The sequence below is a fragment of the Biomphalaria glabrata genome, chromosome 11 (genome assembly GCF_947242115.1).
Source record: "Biomphalaria glabrata chromosome 11, xgBioGlab47.1, whole genome shotgun sequence".
Lineage (NCBI taxonomy): Eukaryota > Metazoa > Mollusca > Gastropoda > Planorbidae > Biomphalaria > Biomphalaria glabrata.
The window spans coordinates 3,106,857-3,125,491 of record NC_074721.1 but is presented as its reverse complement, the minus strand read 5'-3'; the positions used below and the strand labels follow the sequence as shown (position 1 = coordinate 3,125,491).

General features: G+C 35.3%; 2 protein-coding genes across 6 annotated transcripts; one reads left to right on the top strand and one right to left on the bottom strand.

The window, feature by feature from the left end:
* Positions 1-40: 40 nt before the first annotated feature.
* LOC106075327 (zinc finger protein OZF-like) lies at positions 41-5,332 on the top strand. 4 transcript variants are annotated; one of them, XM_056004563.1, is made up of 3 exons: positions 41-185; positions 1,390-1,726; positions 2,857-5,332. In XM_056004563.1, the coding sequence occupies exons 2-3, from the start codon at positions 1,448-1,450 to the stop codon at positions 4,177-4,179; spliced, it is 1,602 nt and encodes a 533-aa protein (XP_055860538.1). In that variant the 5' UTR covers positions 41-185; positions 1,390-1,447; the 3' UTR covers positions 4,180-5,332. The 4 variants fall into 4 exon arrangements, with proteins under 4 accessions (XP_055860538.1, XP_055860542.1, XP_055860539.1 ...); XM_056004567.1 differs by lacking the exon at positions 2,857-5,332 and adding an exon at positions 2,166-2,850; XM_056004564.1 differs by lacking the exon at positions 41-185 and adding an exon at positions 585-735.
* Positions 5,333-5,690: 358 nt separating this feature from the next.
* On the bottom strand, positions 5,691-8,773 carry LOC129921778 (alpha-N-acetylgalactosamine-specific lectin-like). 2 transcript variants are annotated; one of them, XR_008773741.1, is made up of 3 exons: positions 8,536-8,773; positions 7,173-7,370; positions 5,691-5,970 (listed from the first exon to the last, which is right to left on the bottom strand). XR_008773741.1 is itself a non-coding variant. In XM_056004568.1 (2 exons), exons 1-2 carry the CDS (start codon positions 7,429-7,431, stop codon positions 5,855-5,857), a joined length of 375 nt encoding a protein of 124 aa, XP_055860543.1. In that variant the 5' UTR covers positions 7,432-7,439; the 3' UTR covers positions 5,691-5,854. The 2 variants fall into 2 exon arrangements, 1 of the variants encoding a protein (XP_055860543.1); XM_056004568.1 differs by lacking the exon at positions 8,536-8,773 and having other exon boundaries at positions 7,173-7,439.
* Positions 8,774-18,635: the final 9,862 nt, after the last annotated feature.

The following is an 18,635-nucleotide window of genomic DNA, read 5'->3' as shown; positions in this document are numbered from 1 at the left end:
TTGTAACTTCCTGTCTTTCTTTGAATTCGATATATTAAGTTTTAGTTTGAAAGATCAAAACGTGATTGTCAATGGGAAAAAAAAAGTCCGATACCAAGCCGGCAATCAGTCGGACTGGCGTTTGCCGTCAAGCTTTTTTTTTTACTTCGATTTTGCCGGCTACAGCCGGCGATCTTGCATCCATGGTCTATAGTTTAATTATCGTATTTTCAACTTAAAACACATTCCTTTTTTTTTTTTTGTCAAAAATATCGACAATTGGTTGTTCAGGTTTTGAAATAAGAAACAAGATTAAGTTTTAAGAGAGTTTGTTTTTTTAATCTGCATAGAATCTAAGAATGTTCCGTATTTGATTTTGAAATAGAAATCCTTCTACATTACTTAAATTTTTTTACAAATCGTCACCAAATTTGTTCTGGATTTTATATCTCTATGAAGAATCTACTAACACAACTGTTTAAAATCCCTCTTCTAATAAATAAAACAAATAATCTTCTCATTTAGATCTACGAATATCGATTGTTCCGGATTTCTAATTTCTATGAAAAACATTCTAACTCTGTGTAGATCTATGTAAAATCGCACTTCTGTCGTAGTTACTATTACTAGTATTACAGTTAATTTTCTAGCTAAACGTTTTAAAATCTCATTATTGTTAATATTATGTTCCCATTTTAAAGGAAAACAACTTTCTGACACCAAAATATGGTATAAGCATCTGTCCACAAGGCTATGGTAGGCCTACAGCTAATTTTCATACGAGACTATTAAAAAAATTAATTAACAGTATTAGATTTATCTAGAATTCTTTTTTTTCTGTCACTTTATGGTACAAACATCCGGAACAATCTATTATAGATACTTAAAACTATTGAGATGTTTCGAAAGGAAAATTAAAGGTTAACCAAATTTTCAATAGCTTTTAATTGTTTTGTTTTTTTCGATATTAACATGACAGACAGACAGACTGACACATAAAAAATACCAGAAAAGATAACACAAACTCTCTTTGTAATCTTGTTTCTTGGTCCATTTGACCTAATAGTGGATTTATGGTCATAGTTTGAGACAAGTCTACTGGAAATTTTTTAAAACAATTTTTACTCATAATTAAAATAGACTATAAAAGAATGCATATAAGTTATGCATAATTTATTTTATTATTACCAAATTTATAACAGTTTCTCTAATGTAGGTTCCCATAAGTTGTAGGATTCAGGAACATAAGGATACACTTGACGATTAGTTACTGTGTACTCCCTCCCAGTGCACTTCAAATAGAAAACATTAAATATATAACGTTTATTTGAACACTGATAAAAGAAACAATAATAAGTTTATTTACCTGTACTAGCTTTTAAATTTTAATTTTTTTTTTATTTGTTACAGATATTGTGTATAGAAATTTGAAAAGAAACCAAGAAGCTAGCAATACGTGATAGAAACCATGGACAATTTTACTTTGGATCTAAAACATGTAATTAAAAAGGAAATGGAGGAAGACATTTTGTCAGCCCCAACATCTGAAGAAGAATCTCCTAAGTTGTCTTGCATGTCACACTGTGAGCCAAACTGTTCTCTTGATCAGAGAAACGGGATGAAAAGACAATGTAACGGCACAGAAGTTCCAGGAGAAGAAACAGACAAGAAGTTGAATTCATCGTCAGACTTGAAACAGGACATTAGTCATGAAATGAGAGAAACATCAAATCTTAATCATTTCCAGGTAAGGCAGAAAAGCTATTTAATATTACACATTAATAAATTTCTTAAATATCCATGCCTGAGTCACCTTAAGTTAATGTATATATACATGTTAAATTCTTACATTGATCTAGACTGAAATATGTAATTATTAAATTCATTGAATCATACCACTCCTTAATCTCACTCGATTCAATTTTTATGGCATTTTTTTTCCCTCTTTAAGTTTTTTAACATCTTTATAATGTCTAAATATTCTTCTCTGTGTGTTTATGCATATTTTTAGAAGTTTTTTTTTTTTTTGTAAGTTTTTTTTCAAGAATTGCTCTTTAGCTCTGGTTTTGAAAATGCCGAAAATGTTTGAAAACTGTAAAATACAAAAAAATAATTCTTGACTATGTAGCCTACTATTTAAGCTTGAATAAATAGAATAAGAATACATTTGGTCTCCTTATTCTTAGGGTCACAAGTTCCATCTGGATAAAAGAAAGAATAAACTGACTGTGTAACTGTTTTGAGAAATCTGTTTTCAACTCTATTTAAAGATTGATGACATAATGAAGGCTCCACCATTCTTTAGACATTAAAAAAAAATCTCTTCTCTGCCCTCACCTGGCTTGGAGAAGAATGTAATGTGGCAGCAGCTGGCCTTTAAAATAGACAGCGCAGAACACAGGGAAATGATACTGCCAAAATACCCAAAATACCCTGACAGACAACAAAGATCTTACATGAAGACCATGCGTTGTTTTGTTTTTAATGTTACAACTGATTGGTCACTTAAGTGATTATGAGGGGTCTGAAATGTGTGTTGGGGTTTCATTTACAGACAGGTCTATAAAAAGAGACAAAAGAATATTATCTTTAGATTACTTCTAGAAAGTACTGGATGTGAGCATTAGAATGTTGTGACTAGAGGCTGAGTGAAAAGAAACTGCAATACTACCTAACTGAGAAACCTCGAATCCTGATACAGACTAGGAATTCAGAATTCAGTATTTAGCTTCAACCTGTTAAAGGAACATGGAAACTTTCTCCTTGATTATACAACCTATCCAGTAAAAGCATTCTGGTCATAACAAAAGCGCAATACACAACCAAATATTATTACTTTTAAGGTTCCATTATCTTTTTATTCAATTTTTTTTTCAGATGCAGTTTAAAAAACTTAAAGAAAAAACTTTTTTCAAAGAAAAACAAAAACAAGATAAAGAAAATAAATGTCAAACATGTCTGAAAGTATTTCCGACATCTTCAAAATTAAAAATACATCAGATGGTCCATAAAGAAGAAAAACCATTTAAGTGCCAACTATGTCTAAAAGCATTTTCAACATCTTCAAATGTAAAGAAACATCAGCTAGTCCATACAGGTGAAAAACCATTTCAATGTCAAATATGTTTGAAAGCTTTTTCTCAGTCATCAAGTTTAAAAGAACATCAAAATGTCCATACAGGTGAAAAACCATTTACCTGCCAACTATGTCTAAAAACATTTTCAGCATCTTCAAAATTAAAGATACATCGGCGAGTCCATACAGGTGAAAAACCATTTCAATGTAAAATATGTTTAAAAACTTTTTCTTATTCATCAAGTTTAAAACAACATCAAGTGCTCCATACAGGTGAAAAACAATTTCAATGTCAAATATGTTTGAAAGATTTTTCTCAGTATTCAAATTTAAAAACACATCAAGTGCTCCATACAGGGGAAAAACCATTTAAGTGTCAAATATGCCTGGAGTTATTTTCAAGATCTCAACAATTTAAAAAACATCAAATGGTCCATACAGGAGAAAAACCATTTCAATGTCAAATATGTTTGAAAGCTTTTTCTCAGTCTTCAAATTTAAAAACACATCAAGTGCTCCATACAGGGGAAAAACCATTTAAGTGTCAAATATGCCTGGAGTTATTTTCAAGATCTCAACAATTTAAAAAACATCAAATGGTCCATACGGGAGAAAAACCATTTCAATGTCAAATATGTTTGAAAGCTTTTTCTCAGTATTCAAATTTAAAAATACATCAGGTGGTCCATTCTGGTAAAGAACAATATAAATGTCAAATATGTCAGGAAGTATTTTCTCAGTCTTCAAGTTTTAAACAACACCTTCAGATTCATAATGGTGAAAAACTATGTCAATGTCAAAAATGTCAGAGAACATTTTCTCACAGATCAGATTTAAAAAGACATCAATTTGTTCATAGCCAAAACTCAAAAGAGGAACTTAACTGTCTGACATGTAATGCCATTTTGTCCAGCAAGTTAACATTAGCAATACACTTAGAGAGTCATGTTAATGGAAAACAATTCAAATGTATCCTTTGCAATAACAATTTCTTATCCCTGCAAGAAATAAAAAATCATTTAATGATACACATTAATAGAATGCCTTTGAAATGTGTACTTTGTAATAGACGTTTTTGTAATGCACAACTAGTAGAAAAACATGTTAGTACACATTTGATGTGAATGTGTTGTCTAGCTTTAGTTTTAAAATGTAATATCGGTATTTAAAATAATTGTTAATGATAATACGGTTCTTTGAGCTATTATCGAAGTATGGTTTTGCTTTCTATAATAATGCTAATTATTATATGTGTAAATGTTAACATTTTAATGTGATGATTTCATGTTGTTTTTAATTACCAGTGCTTTAAAAAAAATTACAAACTAGTTGTATTAAGTACTAAATGAAAAATCTGTATTTTGTGCCTGACAGAACAACTTGCTCATGCAGACCTACATTAAGTAATACACATCTAATGATTTAAATGATAAAAATAAATGTCGCATAACATGATCTATCACCGTCTTATCTAATAAAAATAAATACAATGTTTGTTCAAAAAAAGAAGATAATTATACATATTACAATTTTATAGTTTTAGCATGTTTTGTGCTTCATTCCTAAATAAAGCGTGTGCATATTTTTTATTGTTTTGAAAACTTAAGTATTCAGGAAAAAACAGGAGCTAGTGACCTATTGGCAGATTGTGGCACACTGTGCTACAGCCTGGCCGAGCCTACAGCGTTACTGATGTCAAACTTTATCAGATATTCTGTTACCTTGGTCACATCAGCTGTGCAGATAGGGGGGAAATGCTGTGTGGGCGACATCGTTCTGACCATAAACAATGCCCTAGCTTTTGTCTCGCTGTTTGAGATGAACCATATAGTCGTTCGACGACTGAAGGAGGCCAATAAAACATTGGCTTGTGATTTATATTCTTATAAAAATCTATTTTATAGTCTTATAAAAATCTGTTAAATGCTCAAAATAAATGTTCTCTAATTATTTTTGTCATCATAAATTTAGAATAATATATTATTAATTAATTCAATTTTTAAACACTTTGTCATATATTCCCTTAGATTTTAGTTTTAATGTGGTGCAAATCTTTTTATTTATTTTTAGATAGATTAGATAATTTGAAAAGATGTTTCATTCTCATTGTTTTGCCATCTATAATTTAATTTAAAAAGTAATATGTCACACATTTTTTTTTTAATTCCAATTTCATATTTCCAATGTGAATGCCATGTCAAGAGATCACAAAATATGAATTAGTTCATCTTAAGTTAGTTACATTCCTTGTTCGAGAAATACATTCTTATTGAAATACATTCATTGTCTAAGTTTTCAAATGTCTAGCGAAACACTATTTCAGATCTAATTCACATGTTGGCAGTTAAAGGGTTAAAGCACTACGCTTAGATCAAGCTATAGTGACAGTAGCATCAGTGTGAACACATGTAGACATGTACATTGAGAGAATCAATGCTAGTCCTACACATTCTTATCTTCTTATATAATACAGACGTTACTTCAAAAAAGAAGATGATTACGTCCTACGCGTCATGCATTTAGTCATGCATATTAACCAATGACTTAAATTCTGCCAAGTCACTGGTTTTCCTGGCTAGCTCAGGCAACCCATTCCATGCCCTAATAGCGCATTGATTGGGACTAATCATCGGCTTTTCAATTTTATATGTAGCTGTTATACAATGGTTTAATTTAATAATTTATACACATAGAATTAGTGTGGGGCCCACTGCGGTCACCTAAGGCCGGCCCTGCAAAATAGCGGCGTATGCTACGCCGCCGGTCGACTAGTAGGCCTATGTGATATTTAAGCGACAGTTATAGTTCTAACTCACAAATAAATCTAAACAGCAAAGAACAGGAGATATCGTTGACAGGATAAATAGATTTACTGTATTCTATACAATCTTCATTTCCCAAATTGTCTGGTTGATCTGCGGATATAGAAAACAATGAATTATTTGCAATGTAACCTTTATATGTCCACTAAACACACACACACTCACTGATAACTAAAAATTAAATATAACGCTGAGTTCAAGATTTTAATAGTGATAGCACTTTTTAGCAAACTGACAGTAGTTATCTTATGAACTAATCTAGACACAAAAGCAGGGCCGGATTGGGTGTCAAATCGGCCCGGTCAGGTTTTTTTTATACAATGATGTTTTTAGTATCAAGGGCTTTTCTGATCAGTAGTTTAGAGAGGTTCCGCAAAGTTGTTAACGCCGGAAGTGGTAATGGTCTTAAGCCCATCATTACCTATAAAGTGCTTCCAATGGCATGCGTCTCAAATAGCCTCTGACAACCAGTCCAACTCCTGGCCTTCACGTGTGGCTCAGTTACTGAGCCTGGCGGAACCGTTACCACAGACAGAAGGGGCAAAGGCGAGCAACTGGCGCCTAAACCAGTAAGCTTCGGGCAGGAGGGGCTCGTTAGCCTTGGTTGGCTACATATCTAGGAGAAGGAAAACTCTGAATCAAAACCTCCGCTGCCTTGCGGCTATACCCAAACACGGGAAAGGCTTCGGGAGACAACCCTGAGGAAAAATCAGGAGCTGGTGACCCTTAGGCAGATTGTGGCACACCGTGCTACAGCCTGGCAGATCCTGCGGCGCTACTGATCCCAAACTGTATCGGATATTCCGTTCCTTTGGTCACATCAGCTGCGCGGAGAGGGGGAAACTGCTGTGTGGGCGACATCGTTCCAACCATAAACAATGCCCATGCTTTCATCTCAATATGAGTTTTAAAAAAAAAGATAAAAAATTAAAGGACCTTTGACATCCTGAAAGGTAAGAGGGGGGGGGGGCAGATGATGTACAGCTCATCTGTTTCCATGGCCAATGGTTAACGAGTGTCTTAAGTGACCAGCACAACGACTCAACCGCTTTTACTTTTCTAACGTGCGTCAAGTAACCATTAGAGTCGGGTGGACTCTGGAGTGTCCAGTCTTCAGCGGAATTTGAACTCGAGACTCTCAAATTGAAAGCTAACCGCTTTACCCCTCGGCCACCACGCAAAGTATAGATGTTACAGTCATATTCATTGATGGCTTATTGATAGCGAATTCTCGACTGAAGATGAGCGTATAGATTAAAATTCGTAACTAAGATATATATATTTAAATAACTTACTAATTGCGAACCATGGCCAACTGGAGTTGACGGCGTTGTCTATCAATAAAGAGTCATCGTCTGCCCATCGGTAAACACCTTCTTCAAGGATGTCATCCAGGCCTACCCAAAAATCGTTGATGGCGTTGTACTTCAGGGCATCCATCAAAATGTAAACTTTTTCTGGAACTTTCATAGTGTACAGATATCCTCCTAAAACTAAACGCAAAACTTTAACTTCAAAATATAGTTTGCCTGTCAAATCTTGGTTCATAGACATTTTTGAAATGAAAGAGAACCGATTGCCATGATAACTATTAATAACGATATCTGAACTATTTCGTATCTTATGCTAGATTAGGGGTTCTCAACCTGTGGGTCGCGACCCCCTTGGGAGTCAATTGACGATTTGTCAGGGGTCGCCTAAGACCATCGAAAATATGGATTGTTATTGTCTATTCTTCTATTGCTGTATGTATGTGGAGGGGGGTCGCGTCAGAGTGGGGGATTGTAAAAAGGGGTCGCTAAGCTTAAAAGGTTGAGAACCGCTGTGCTAGAGCATGCTCAATTGCTAACGTAAAATACTTCTTAGTGGACTTGTTTGAAAGTTGTTTGAGAAGAGAGTCAATGAGATGTTGACGTGATGCTCGGCACAAGTCATGACTCCAACCTGGAGCCCCCTTGCTAAGTAGATAAGCTCAGGCATACATCTATAGAAACAGTAATTATCATTTTCCATATATATTATAATATATGAAACAAAGAAATTTCAGAAATTGGGGAAGTTTTTACTTAGTGACAATGACGTGACTAGTAAAAACAAGGATCGGGTTTTAGAGTCAGAACGAAATAGAAGTCGACATAAACAGACTATTCCAGGACATTGTAGAAATCAGTAGCTTTTTATGAACGTAGCTGACATTCGATGGTTCCCTTCATTGTTATTAAACTTGCTCGATATTCAGTATCAGCGTCGACTAACTTTTATTCATTGTTCGGCCTTTAGCCAGAGTTAGTGGACTGTACATTTCGTTGAGTTTTACCTTCATTTGGTTTGATTGCATTCGACACCGCGGAAGCGCCTAACAATATATATATATATTGTAAGATGTATTTCTTTTCTAGACATTAAACTAAATTATTTAATTGCCACAATTTTGTTGTTTTTTTTTAAATTGGGATTCATATTTTATTAGGGCAATGAATAACTGTGTAACGTTTTGATTTGATTCGAAATTGGGCAGTGAGAGAAATAACAGACAGACAGGGAGGCGGACAGACAGGCAGGCGGACAGACAGACAGGCAGGTAGGCAGGCAGGCAGACAGACAGAGTTGGTTGGTAAAATCTTTGTTAACGTGCATACAAATAGGTTTGTTTTTTACCTTGACAGTAGCCTTTCGCTGTTGTATAGTTGGCATCGAATGTCGAGATCCACAAACAGCTGCTAACTGTGTTGTTTCTTCTGAGGGTAAAGTTAAAGCCGAAGTTGTCGCACGAGGAGCCCGTGACGTAGTATAGGGTCCCAAGAGTGGCGTCATAGGAAGTGGTTGAGGGCACAAGCCAGGAGCCTAAATAAAAAAAATATTGTTAACATAACCCGTTGGTACCGATACAATCTAGACTATCCCTCACAGCCACCTTCCCAAAAAAAAAAATATATTTTTTTTAATTATGAAGATGTGTCTCAGTTCTGCGTTTTCTCGCCTTTGCCTATTTAATGAAGGAGTTTCAGTTGCCTGTTTATGTGTTAGGACGGAGGTTGACATGTTAATTATAATTACTTTTCATAATAACAAATTGACATCCCAATGCCAAATCTGGAAGTCTTCTAATGCTTGCTACACTTACTGACTTTATTGACTTATGAGTACCGGTATAGACGAAATTTTCTTTATCTTATCTTATCTTATATATTACAGACGTTACTTCAAAAAGAAGACAACTACGTCCTACGCATTTCTTGTGTCAATCTAGTCAGGCATGTCAATCAATGACTTAAACTCTGCTAAATCGTTGGTTTTCCTGGTTGATTCAACCTATTCCATTCTCTATTGGCACTAGGGAAGAAGGAGCACTTGTACATATTTGTTCTAGCGTTTGGAATAAGAAATGTGCCACAATCTTTGTGTCTTTCTGAGTATTTTATTAGGTTTTGTTTTTCTATTTGTAAGTTCTGGTTCAGTGTTGTATGTAGGCTATTATAGCTACTTTACTTTTTATTCTTCTGTCCTGAAGTGTCTCTAAGTTAAGTGATTTTTACTAATGGTGTTACTCAATCAAATAGAAATATTCGTTTGTTCTAAATCTCACTGCTCTATTTTGTATTTATTCTAGTTTCATTATGTTTGCTTGGGTTTAGAGCTCCCAAACAGAGGATGCATAATCTAATAGTGGCCAAACTGAGAAAATTGCGTTGTAGTTTTTATTCCTATAGTTTTCACAGATTAAAAAATATAATTGTTACTAAATTGAGTGGTGCATATGCCCTTGCTTTTTCAAAGTTAAATGTAATGGCACACTCCAATGTATTTCGGAGACATTTGTTTAGGGGAATCTAATCCTCCAAGTAGAAATTACGAATACAGTTGAACACATACTAGAAACATTTTAATTTTCAATTAAAAATTCACTAAAGTAGACTTAACATGAAGCTTCAAGCTTATTGACCAACGAAATTGATTTTGGGATTCTGTTTTAGTTTGTCTCCCCTATTAGTATGTTTCCAATCTCAGAAAAAGAAAGTTTTCTAATTTTCTGATATCAGAAACCTATTATCATCCTTTAGATCAGCGGTTCTCATCACTCTGTCTCGACCCTCCCCCCCCCGCACACACACACAGCAATAGAAGAATAGACAAAACAATCCATTTTTTTCGATGGTCTTAGGCGACCCCTGGCAAATCGTCAATCGACCCCAAAGGGGGTTGCGACCCACAGGTTGAGAACCCCTGCTTAGATTATCCACATTTCTGTGTAGAGACTAAAATCTTGCACAAGACAATTTGTAAGTAACTTACTTTTAACATGCCCGTGACAATAACAATTATAATGTGAAAAATATACTCTAAGGATTATTAATAGAAAGAAGAATGTCCAGTAAAATTATTAAATGTTACTTGCCTACAGTGCAAGTCCCTAAGGTTCTGTTATATAAGAAACTCTGACAGGGCGTGATGAGTTGGACACACTGGACAGCACAGTCTAACAGTGAGTCCACCTGGACACTAGGAACTTGATGGGTCATCTGAACGTTAAAGTTGGTCTTTGGGTACAGTGTAAAAAGCCTGACTTCCACATAAGAGGCCACGAAGCTGTCTAGTAAAACATATTGAATCTAAAGCTATCAAGATAGTTTTACAAAAACAAAGGTTATGTTATATTTTGACAAAAACAGTAGATTTTATATGCGTAAATTACACTGCTTTAGAGTGTTTGTATTATTGTTATAAGCCTTTCACCATCCCCTATCAGTCTGCTGGACCATTGGGGCACCACGTAAGATTTGTTGAACGTCTCTCTCCATTGATGATCAACGAAAAAATGCAGTATCACTTTGGCTACGCAGCCTTAGCCGCGACCTATATATTTTGCCCAAGCCAGCGGAGAGAGAACCATTTTCCACCTGTGGTCGATTTAGATTTTATTTTCATAGTCTGCGTCTGTCCTTGCCACATCAATACATAGCGATCATCGCACAAAACAAAAGTCCAACGCAGAATATTTTGGTTTTAAAACTACAAGCGAATGTCGATCTTTATGCTTTCATTATCTTAATATGAAAAAAAAGAGAGAGAGGAGAAAGATTACAGAAAGAGATAGAAAGAGGACAAGTCTGATTAAGAATAAAGAAAAAAGAAGATAAAGAAAGACAGGGAAGAGAAAGAAAGTAGAAAAGAGATAGGTCAAAGAGATAGAAAGTTAAAAAGAGATACAAAGAAAGAGAAATAAAAGGAGGGGGTGTGGGAGGCAGAGGCAGAACATTATGTATGATTTAGTAGAACTTAATGTTAAAGACAGTTTTTCTTTAGAAAAAAACAACAACTATGAAACTAATCTTATCTTATATAATATGAATATTATATGAAACTAATAGAACTGCCTACCTGTAAAAATAATTGTTAGAAAACAGTTGAAGAGGTTCATGACACAAGTAGATCTAGTCACCTATTGAAAAATAAGTATTTCTAATTACTTTCAGCTTTTACATCTACGAAAAATGTCAAATGTACGCGACTTCTCTTGGTACATAGATATAATTATCTAAATTATTAAAGAAAAACTTCTGATAACTAATGAAACAGATTTGCGTAAGAATTGGTAAGACTACGACTTCTCGTTTACAAAACTAGTATGAACTAAACTGAATTCGTGGCTCAGCCATGCTCAAGTCTTGTGTAACAATCTAGAATCTAGAGAGACACTTTAAAGTGTGCGTTTATCAAAGACAACATCAGAAATAAAAGGATAGGACATCGCCATGTAAGCAAAAACTTTGTATTTAATTTACGCGAAGATATAAGTGAGGTTGTGACAGAGCATCGCATGAGGTTTGCGGGACATGTTCTACGACAAAATGAATTACGCACACCAAGAGTTTCGATAACATGGAAACCAATACGAGGAAAGTGCAAACAGGGACGTCCTCGTATTACTTGACGACACACCTTCATGGAGGACCTCAGAACACTGGGCACAAGGTGGGAGGAGGCTTCAGACATTGCCAGTGACAGATCTTTATGGAGACAGCTTGCCGCCCAATGCGCCGAACAGCGCGGAAGGACCTAAGTCTAAGTCTAAGTAAGATGATAAATCAACTAGAAGACGATATGTCAAATTAGACAAAAGCAAGAAGTTACTATCAGCTTGACCATACACGGGCGGTCTATTTCCAATCTCCAGCTTGCAAACAATAAAGACATCATTGGAGGAAATGCAGACCAGGTACAATTGCTTACTTCATAACTGGATGCTGCAGCTAGAGCAGTTGACATAACAATTAGTATTGAATAAAAAAAAAAAAAAATAATAATACAAATACAAAATACTAGTTTTTAAAAACAGTTTAACTAAGGGGTGGACCTATAACTTTTTAGTTTATATACTGTAAGATTTTTTTCTGTTTTTTTTTTTATACCAAACAAAGTTTATCAAATACCACTATTTAATTTAAAATTATTATTTATTTTTTTTTGCTTGACTCATTTTTTGTTAGGAACACTGAACAGTGTCGAATATTTTGACCAGACAGACAGGGGAAGTAATAAGTAGAATTTGTAAGGAAACTTGTAGCTGCTTCCCTTTCTGTTCGCACTTCGGCTGCGTTGCTCTATGTTTTGTGACGTTGCAGGTCAGTGTTGAACTTGAAGCCCGCTATAACAATTGCTCTCGCATGAATAGAGGTATTGTCTTTCGTAGACAGGGGCGGACTGGATGTCAAAATCGGCCCAGGCATTTCTATACAATCAGGCCCGTAAATTACATTTCTTTTGATGGACATCCAATTATAGGTCCTCAAAATCATTATATTACTTTGAGCATCGATAACTGTTCACATGCATACAATGAGCTCTGTATTTCTATAAAAAAAAAATAAAAAAAACATAGCCCTTACGTTGCTTTTTAATCGCCCAGTGTGTAGGCCCTAAAAGCATACTAGTAGCACTGTCTACGGATGTAGGCTATTACATTATTTCGAATAATTTATTAAATTAAATTACAATTAGAGAGATTTAAGAGGGCCCCGTTTGTAAAAGAATATTATAAAACCTGTAACAATTTAATACATAGTGGCATCCATGTGGCCCTTTCTGTGGTCCTACTGGCCCATTTGGATACCGGCCCACCGGGCATTTGCCCGAATGCCCATATAGCCTGTCCGCCCCTGTTCCTCCTCGTTGTCTAGATCTATACTATCATTAATCTCTCGAGGGAATTAAGAGCCATAGAAAGTTGTGTCTACGCTTTAAATTGGTTTGTAACAATCCCCTCGATTTTACTCGTAACTTCGTGGAAACTCCATGGAACATGTAACCTTCTGGGTGGGCAAAACCTGGACGTGGATCTTGAAAACGGCTCTAACGATTTTCCTAGAAATATAACAGTTGATGTATATCGTTTAATAAATTAATTACTAATTCTTTTGCTACACTGGGAAAACTCTAGCTTGACTTTTATAATTTTTCAAAGTAAAAAAAAAGAAATCAATTTACAATTTCTCTTCTTCTGCTTCTTCTTCTTCTACCCAGCTTTATTGCTGCTGAGTTGTGAGCTCTTTTGCAGACTGTGCCAAGGAAAAAAAGTGTGCTGTTTTCTTCAGTTGTTCAGCACTGCCGTACAGGGTGTTGGTTATGTTGGGCTGTAGTGGAAGTAGAGTCTGCCTAAGGTGGGTTAGGGAGGGGCATTCAAAGAGGATATGGTTTACGGTTTCAAAGGGGTGGGCGCAGTGTCTGCAAAGGGGGAGTTTTGTGGAGTTTATACAATTTCTCTAAAGAATGAGAAAATATTAATCTTTAAAAGACTCTACGTCCTCGGGTATTTCTGCCTGAAGCCATTATTCCTTTAAGAGTTAATAAATTAAAGTTAAGGGCAATTTTGCGCATCGTCTGCTAAGCCTAGATAGAATGGCCTGCCACTGGAACAGTATATAAAGTCAAGTAGATCTATACTTTCACTTAACCAGGATTCTTCCTCGGGGGAGGAGGGGGGAATGAGGCGAGGTAAAAAAAAATTGTTCATTATTTTTTAATCTAACATTAATGAGTTATTAAGAGAAAAAAACAAGCGTTCTGTAAGTAGTATAAATGGAGGTATTTCCTTTTTGTATAGTATTTTTATGCTTTTCTTTTTCATGTTTATCACAATACAATTAAGATAATTGCAATAGTTTAATACTTGAAAACGTGGGAATCGTGGTCGAGAGGCCAAGTGCGCTTGAACTTGGCTTGGCTTGGCTACCTAGAAAGGGGCTCGAGGTTCGACACCCGACTCGGGCAGAGTTGTGTTTACTGAGCGCCTAAAGGCAGAACGGAAAACCAACTCCTAGATACCCCCTCCCCCCACTGGTCCTCTGAGCATGCTATAAGCATGAAAGTAGCGCTATATAAAATTATTATATAAAATAGTTTTAATGTATATCTCAGGATTGAAAATGCACTTACCTTAAGTACTTCATACATATTTCCGGTGACAGTAGTTCTCCAACAAATTGATTGCTGCATTGATATTTTACTTTTCAAGAACGGTAAGATTTTAATTTCTCTCAATGATGTAGTGATTGTAGTCTGAAAGAAGTATATTAATTTTTCTATAAAATCCAACTACATATTTTGAGCTCATTGGCGAAGACTTTAAATTCTTTTTTTGTCCAACTTTGTATTCCTAAAACTCCTCCTAATATCACTATGTAACATTTCTTCTCGTCAAGCCAACAATGATGGTTGACCAATAATTTTGTTTCTTCATCTGTTAGATGGCATTAAATTGTTCTATATAGGTTTGTACCTTAACATTAATTGTTTTCTTTACTCTGTTACTTTGTATTTCTTGAAGCCTCTCTGAGCGCAAGAAGTCTGCGATGAAATCAATAAACTCCTGCTAGAGCTGCCACTTGAGATGTTTTTGTTGTGAGTTCTTTAATCTTCCTAGACACAAAGGTCCATTCCGAAGTCAATACTTGTGAAAGTTTGCTCTAGGTAGCCGATATTTAAACAGTAGTCCATGGATTAAATACAATAAAAGTGTTTACCTTGGTATGTACTATGAGCCACTTGATTTTAACAGTTTTTAACTATTTTATTTTTTAAATTTAAAAATAAAGTAAAGTTCCCCTTTCAGACCTTGCGATCAATAGGATGGATGATGTTAAGGTCATCTGTTTCTTTGGCCAACGGTTAATGAACAGGATGTCATGTGGCTAACACAACGGCCAACCGCCTTTACTTATTCCTTCTTCCCTAGTGCTATTAGAGCATGGAATGGGTTGCCTGAGCCAGCCAGGAAAACCAGTGACCTGGCAGAATTTAAGTCATTGGTTAATATGCATGACTAAATGCATGACGCGTAGGACGTAATCATCTTCTTTTTTGAAGGAACGTCTGTATTATATAAGATAAGATTACTTTCCCCAACTAATGTCAGGTACCAATTAGAGTTGCGCTGACTCAGGGGCGCCCTAAAAATCGCGAGATTTGCGGATCAAGTTTGAAACTTAGCACAATTATAACTTATACCTGACAAAACAAGAATCAAGAAACAAGAATAATTAATTATTGGTCATTTATTATTTCGTTTCGAATAAGGGAAAGAAATTGTACTTGAAAAATAAGTTGATAAGTTGAATTAGTTTGTGTAGAGAATTAGATTAAACAATTAGATCGTAGCTAAATAGTTTGAAAATATCAATAGATATTTATAAACCTTCTATTTCATAAGCATTTCGCTAACACAGTGATTAGTGAATTTTCTTGAGGAAGCTTGAACTTTCTAGTTCGGATTCAAGTTGTGCAACTTTTTAAAAAATAAAATACATTTAAAAAGCTATCACTGTAACCGTCACCCAGATACCCCTTCTTTCCCCTTTTTTTCCCACCTGGTCCAGACAGGTGATCGGATCGTAGCGCATTAAGAAAGCTAAAAGCATGAAATAAACAAAAACAATTGGTAAAAATATTTCTAATCGCACAGATTTATTATTATTAGTCTAGAACTATTTCAAATTTAATGACATGAACGACCCAAACTAATGGATGCAAGTACACTCAATATTATCTTTGTTTTTTTTTAACAAGTATTTGTATATTTTACTTATTCAATATAATCTACATGAAAGGCGTTTTTTTTAAGGCAAAATATACAGCGACCATCCACTGTGCAGTTTATCATAAGCCATTATTTGACTATATCATATTCAGCGCTAGCTCTGGTATATCATGGTTTCTGAACGTTGAAACGCCAGATAATCCTTCAATGAATGTCCCTGAGGTATCGAACCAATCACCCAAATATTTTTTTGCTCGATGCTAATATTGATATTTCTTTTTTGTTTCTTTAATGGATTTTCTATTAGAGCTGGGGTTTTTTTTTATTACGAATGGGAAGAAAAGAAAAAAAAAACAGCTGTTTCACGTGATGTTTATATAAACGAAACTGTCTCCTTGGAGAGTTTTAAACAATTCGCCGAATGACGTCATTGAACTTGTCTCGAATGTAATACAAAGACACACACACACACACATCCCGGATTACATTCTTATTGAATAAGATCGCCCATTAATTCTAGAAAGTAGTGATTGTCTAGTCATTGCTTGTCATGCTATTCTTGAATTTTTTTGGTTGAATTTTTGTCTCCAAGACAAATATGATCAAATATAATATTGGCCATCTCTCTCTCTCTCCCTCTAATAGAAATATGATTAGATATAATATTGGCCTTCTCTCTCTCTTCTCTATACAATACAAATGTGATCAGATTGGCCATCTCTCTCTCTCTCTCTCTCCCCCTCCAACAGAGATAAGATCTGATATAATAATGGCCATCTCTCTCTCTCTCTCTCCAAGACAAATATGATCTGATATAATAATGGCCATCTCTCTCTCTCTCTCTCTCTCTCCAAGACAAATATGATCTGATATAATAATGGCCATCTCTCTCTCTCTCTCTCTCCAAGACAAATATGATCTGATATAATAATGGCCATTTCTCTCTCTCTCTCTCTCTCTCTCTCTCCAAGACAAATATGATCAGATATAATAATGGCCATCTCTCTCTCTCTCACTCTCTCCAAGACAAATATGATCTGATATAATAATGGCCATCTCTCTCTCTCTCTCTCCAAGACAAATATGATCAGATATAATTATGGCCATCTCTCTCTCTCTCTCTCTCTTCAAGACAAATATGATCAGATATAATAATGGCCATCTCTCTCTCTCTCTCTCTCACTCTCTCCAAGACAAATATGATCTGATATAATAATGGCCATCTCTCTCTCTCTCTCACTCTCTCCAAGACAAATATGATCAGATATAATAATGGCCATCTCTCTCTCTCTCTCTCTCTCTCTCTCTCTCCAAGACAAATATGATCAGATATAATAATGGCCATTTCTCTCTCTCTCCAAGACAAATATGAGCAGATATAATAATGGCCATCTCTCTCTCTCTCTCTCTCTCTCTCCAAGACAAATATGATCTGATATAATAATGGCCATCTCTCTCTCTCTCTCTCCAAGACAAATATGATCTGATATAATAATGGCTATCTCTCTCTCTCTCTCCAAGACAAATATGATCAGATATAATAATGGCCATCTCTCTCTCTCTCTCTTCGAGACAAATATGAGCAGATATAATAAAGGCCATCTCTCTCTCTCTCTCTCTCTCCAAGACAAATATGATCAGATATAATAATGGCCATCTCTCTCTCTCTCTCTCACTTTCTCCAAGACAAATATGATCAGATATAATAATGGCCATCTCTCTCTCTCTCTCTCTCTCTCTCTCTCTCTCTCTCCAAGACAAATATGATCAGATATAATAATGGCCATCTCTCTCTCTCTCTCCAAGACAAATATGATCAGATATGATAATGGCCACCATCTCTCTCTCTCTCTCTCTCCAAGACAAATATGAGCAGATATTATAATGACCATCTCTCTCTCTCTCTCTCCAAGACAAATATGATCAGATATAATAATGGCCATCTCTCTCTCTCTATCTCCAAGACAAATATGATCTGATATAATAATGGCCATCTCTCTCTCTCTATCTCCAAGACAAATATGATCAGATATAATAATGGCCATCTCTCTCTCTCTCTATCTCCAAGACAAATATGATTAGATATAATAATGGCCATCTCTCTCTCTCTCTCACTCTCTCCAAGACAAATATGATCAGATATAATAATGGCCATCTCTCTCTCTTTCTCCAAGACACATATGATCAGATATGATAATGGCCACCATCTCTCTCTCTCTCTCTCTCTCCAAGACAAATATGAGCAGATATAATAATGGCCATTTCTCTCTATCTCCAAGATAAATATGAGCAGATATAATAATGGCCATCTCTCTCTCTCTATCTCCAAGACAAATATGATTAGATATAATAATGGCCATCTCTCTCTCTCTCTCACTCTCTCCAAGACAAATATGATCAGATATAATAATGGCCATCTCTCTCTCTCTATCCAAGACAAATATGATCAGATATAATAATGGCCATCTCTCTCTCTCTCACTCTCTCCAAGACAAATATGATCAGATATAATAATGGCCATCTCTCTCTCTCTCACTCTCTCCAAGACAAATATGAGCAGATATAATAATGGCCATTTCTCTCTATCTCCGAGACAAATATGAGCAGATATAATAATGGCCATTTCTCTCTATCTCCAAGACAAATATGAGCAGATATAATAATGGCCATGTCTTCGATTCCGAAGATGAGATTTAAATGTGTTTTACGTGACTACGTGAACCCA

Excerpts from the sequence above, each read along its gene's own strand:
- LOC106075327 (XM_056004563.1), top strand. The coding sequence starts at position 1,448 with ATGGACAATTTTACTTTGGATCTAAAACATGTAATTAAAAAGGAAATG. Across the intron at positions 1,727-2,856 it reads CAAATCTTAATCATTTCCAG|ATGCAGTTTAAAAAACTTAA; the intron begins GTAAGGCAGAAA and ends TTTTTTTTTCAG.
- LOC129921778 (XM_056004568.1), bottom strand. The coding sequence starts at position 7,431 with ATGTCTATGAACCAAGATTTGACAGGCAAACTATATTTTGAAGTTAAA. Across the intron at positions 5,971-7,172 it reads TTGGCCATGGTTCGCAATTA|ATCAACCAGACAATTTGGGA; the intron begins GTAAGTTATTTA and ends CTATATCCGCAG.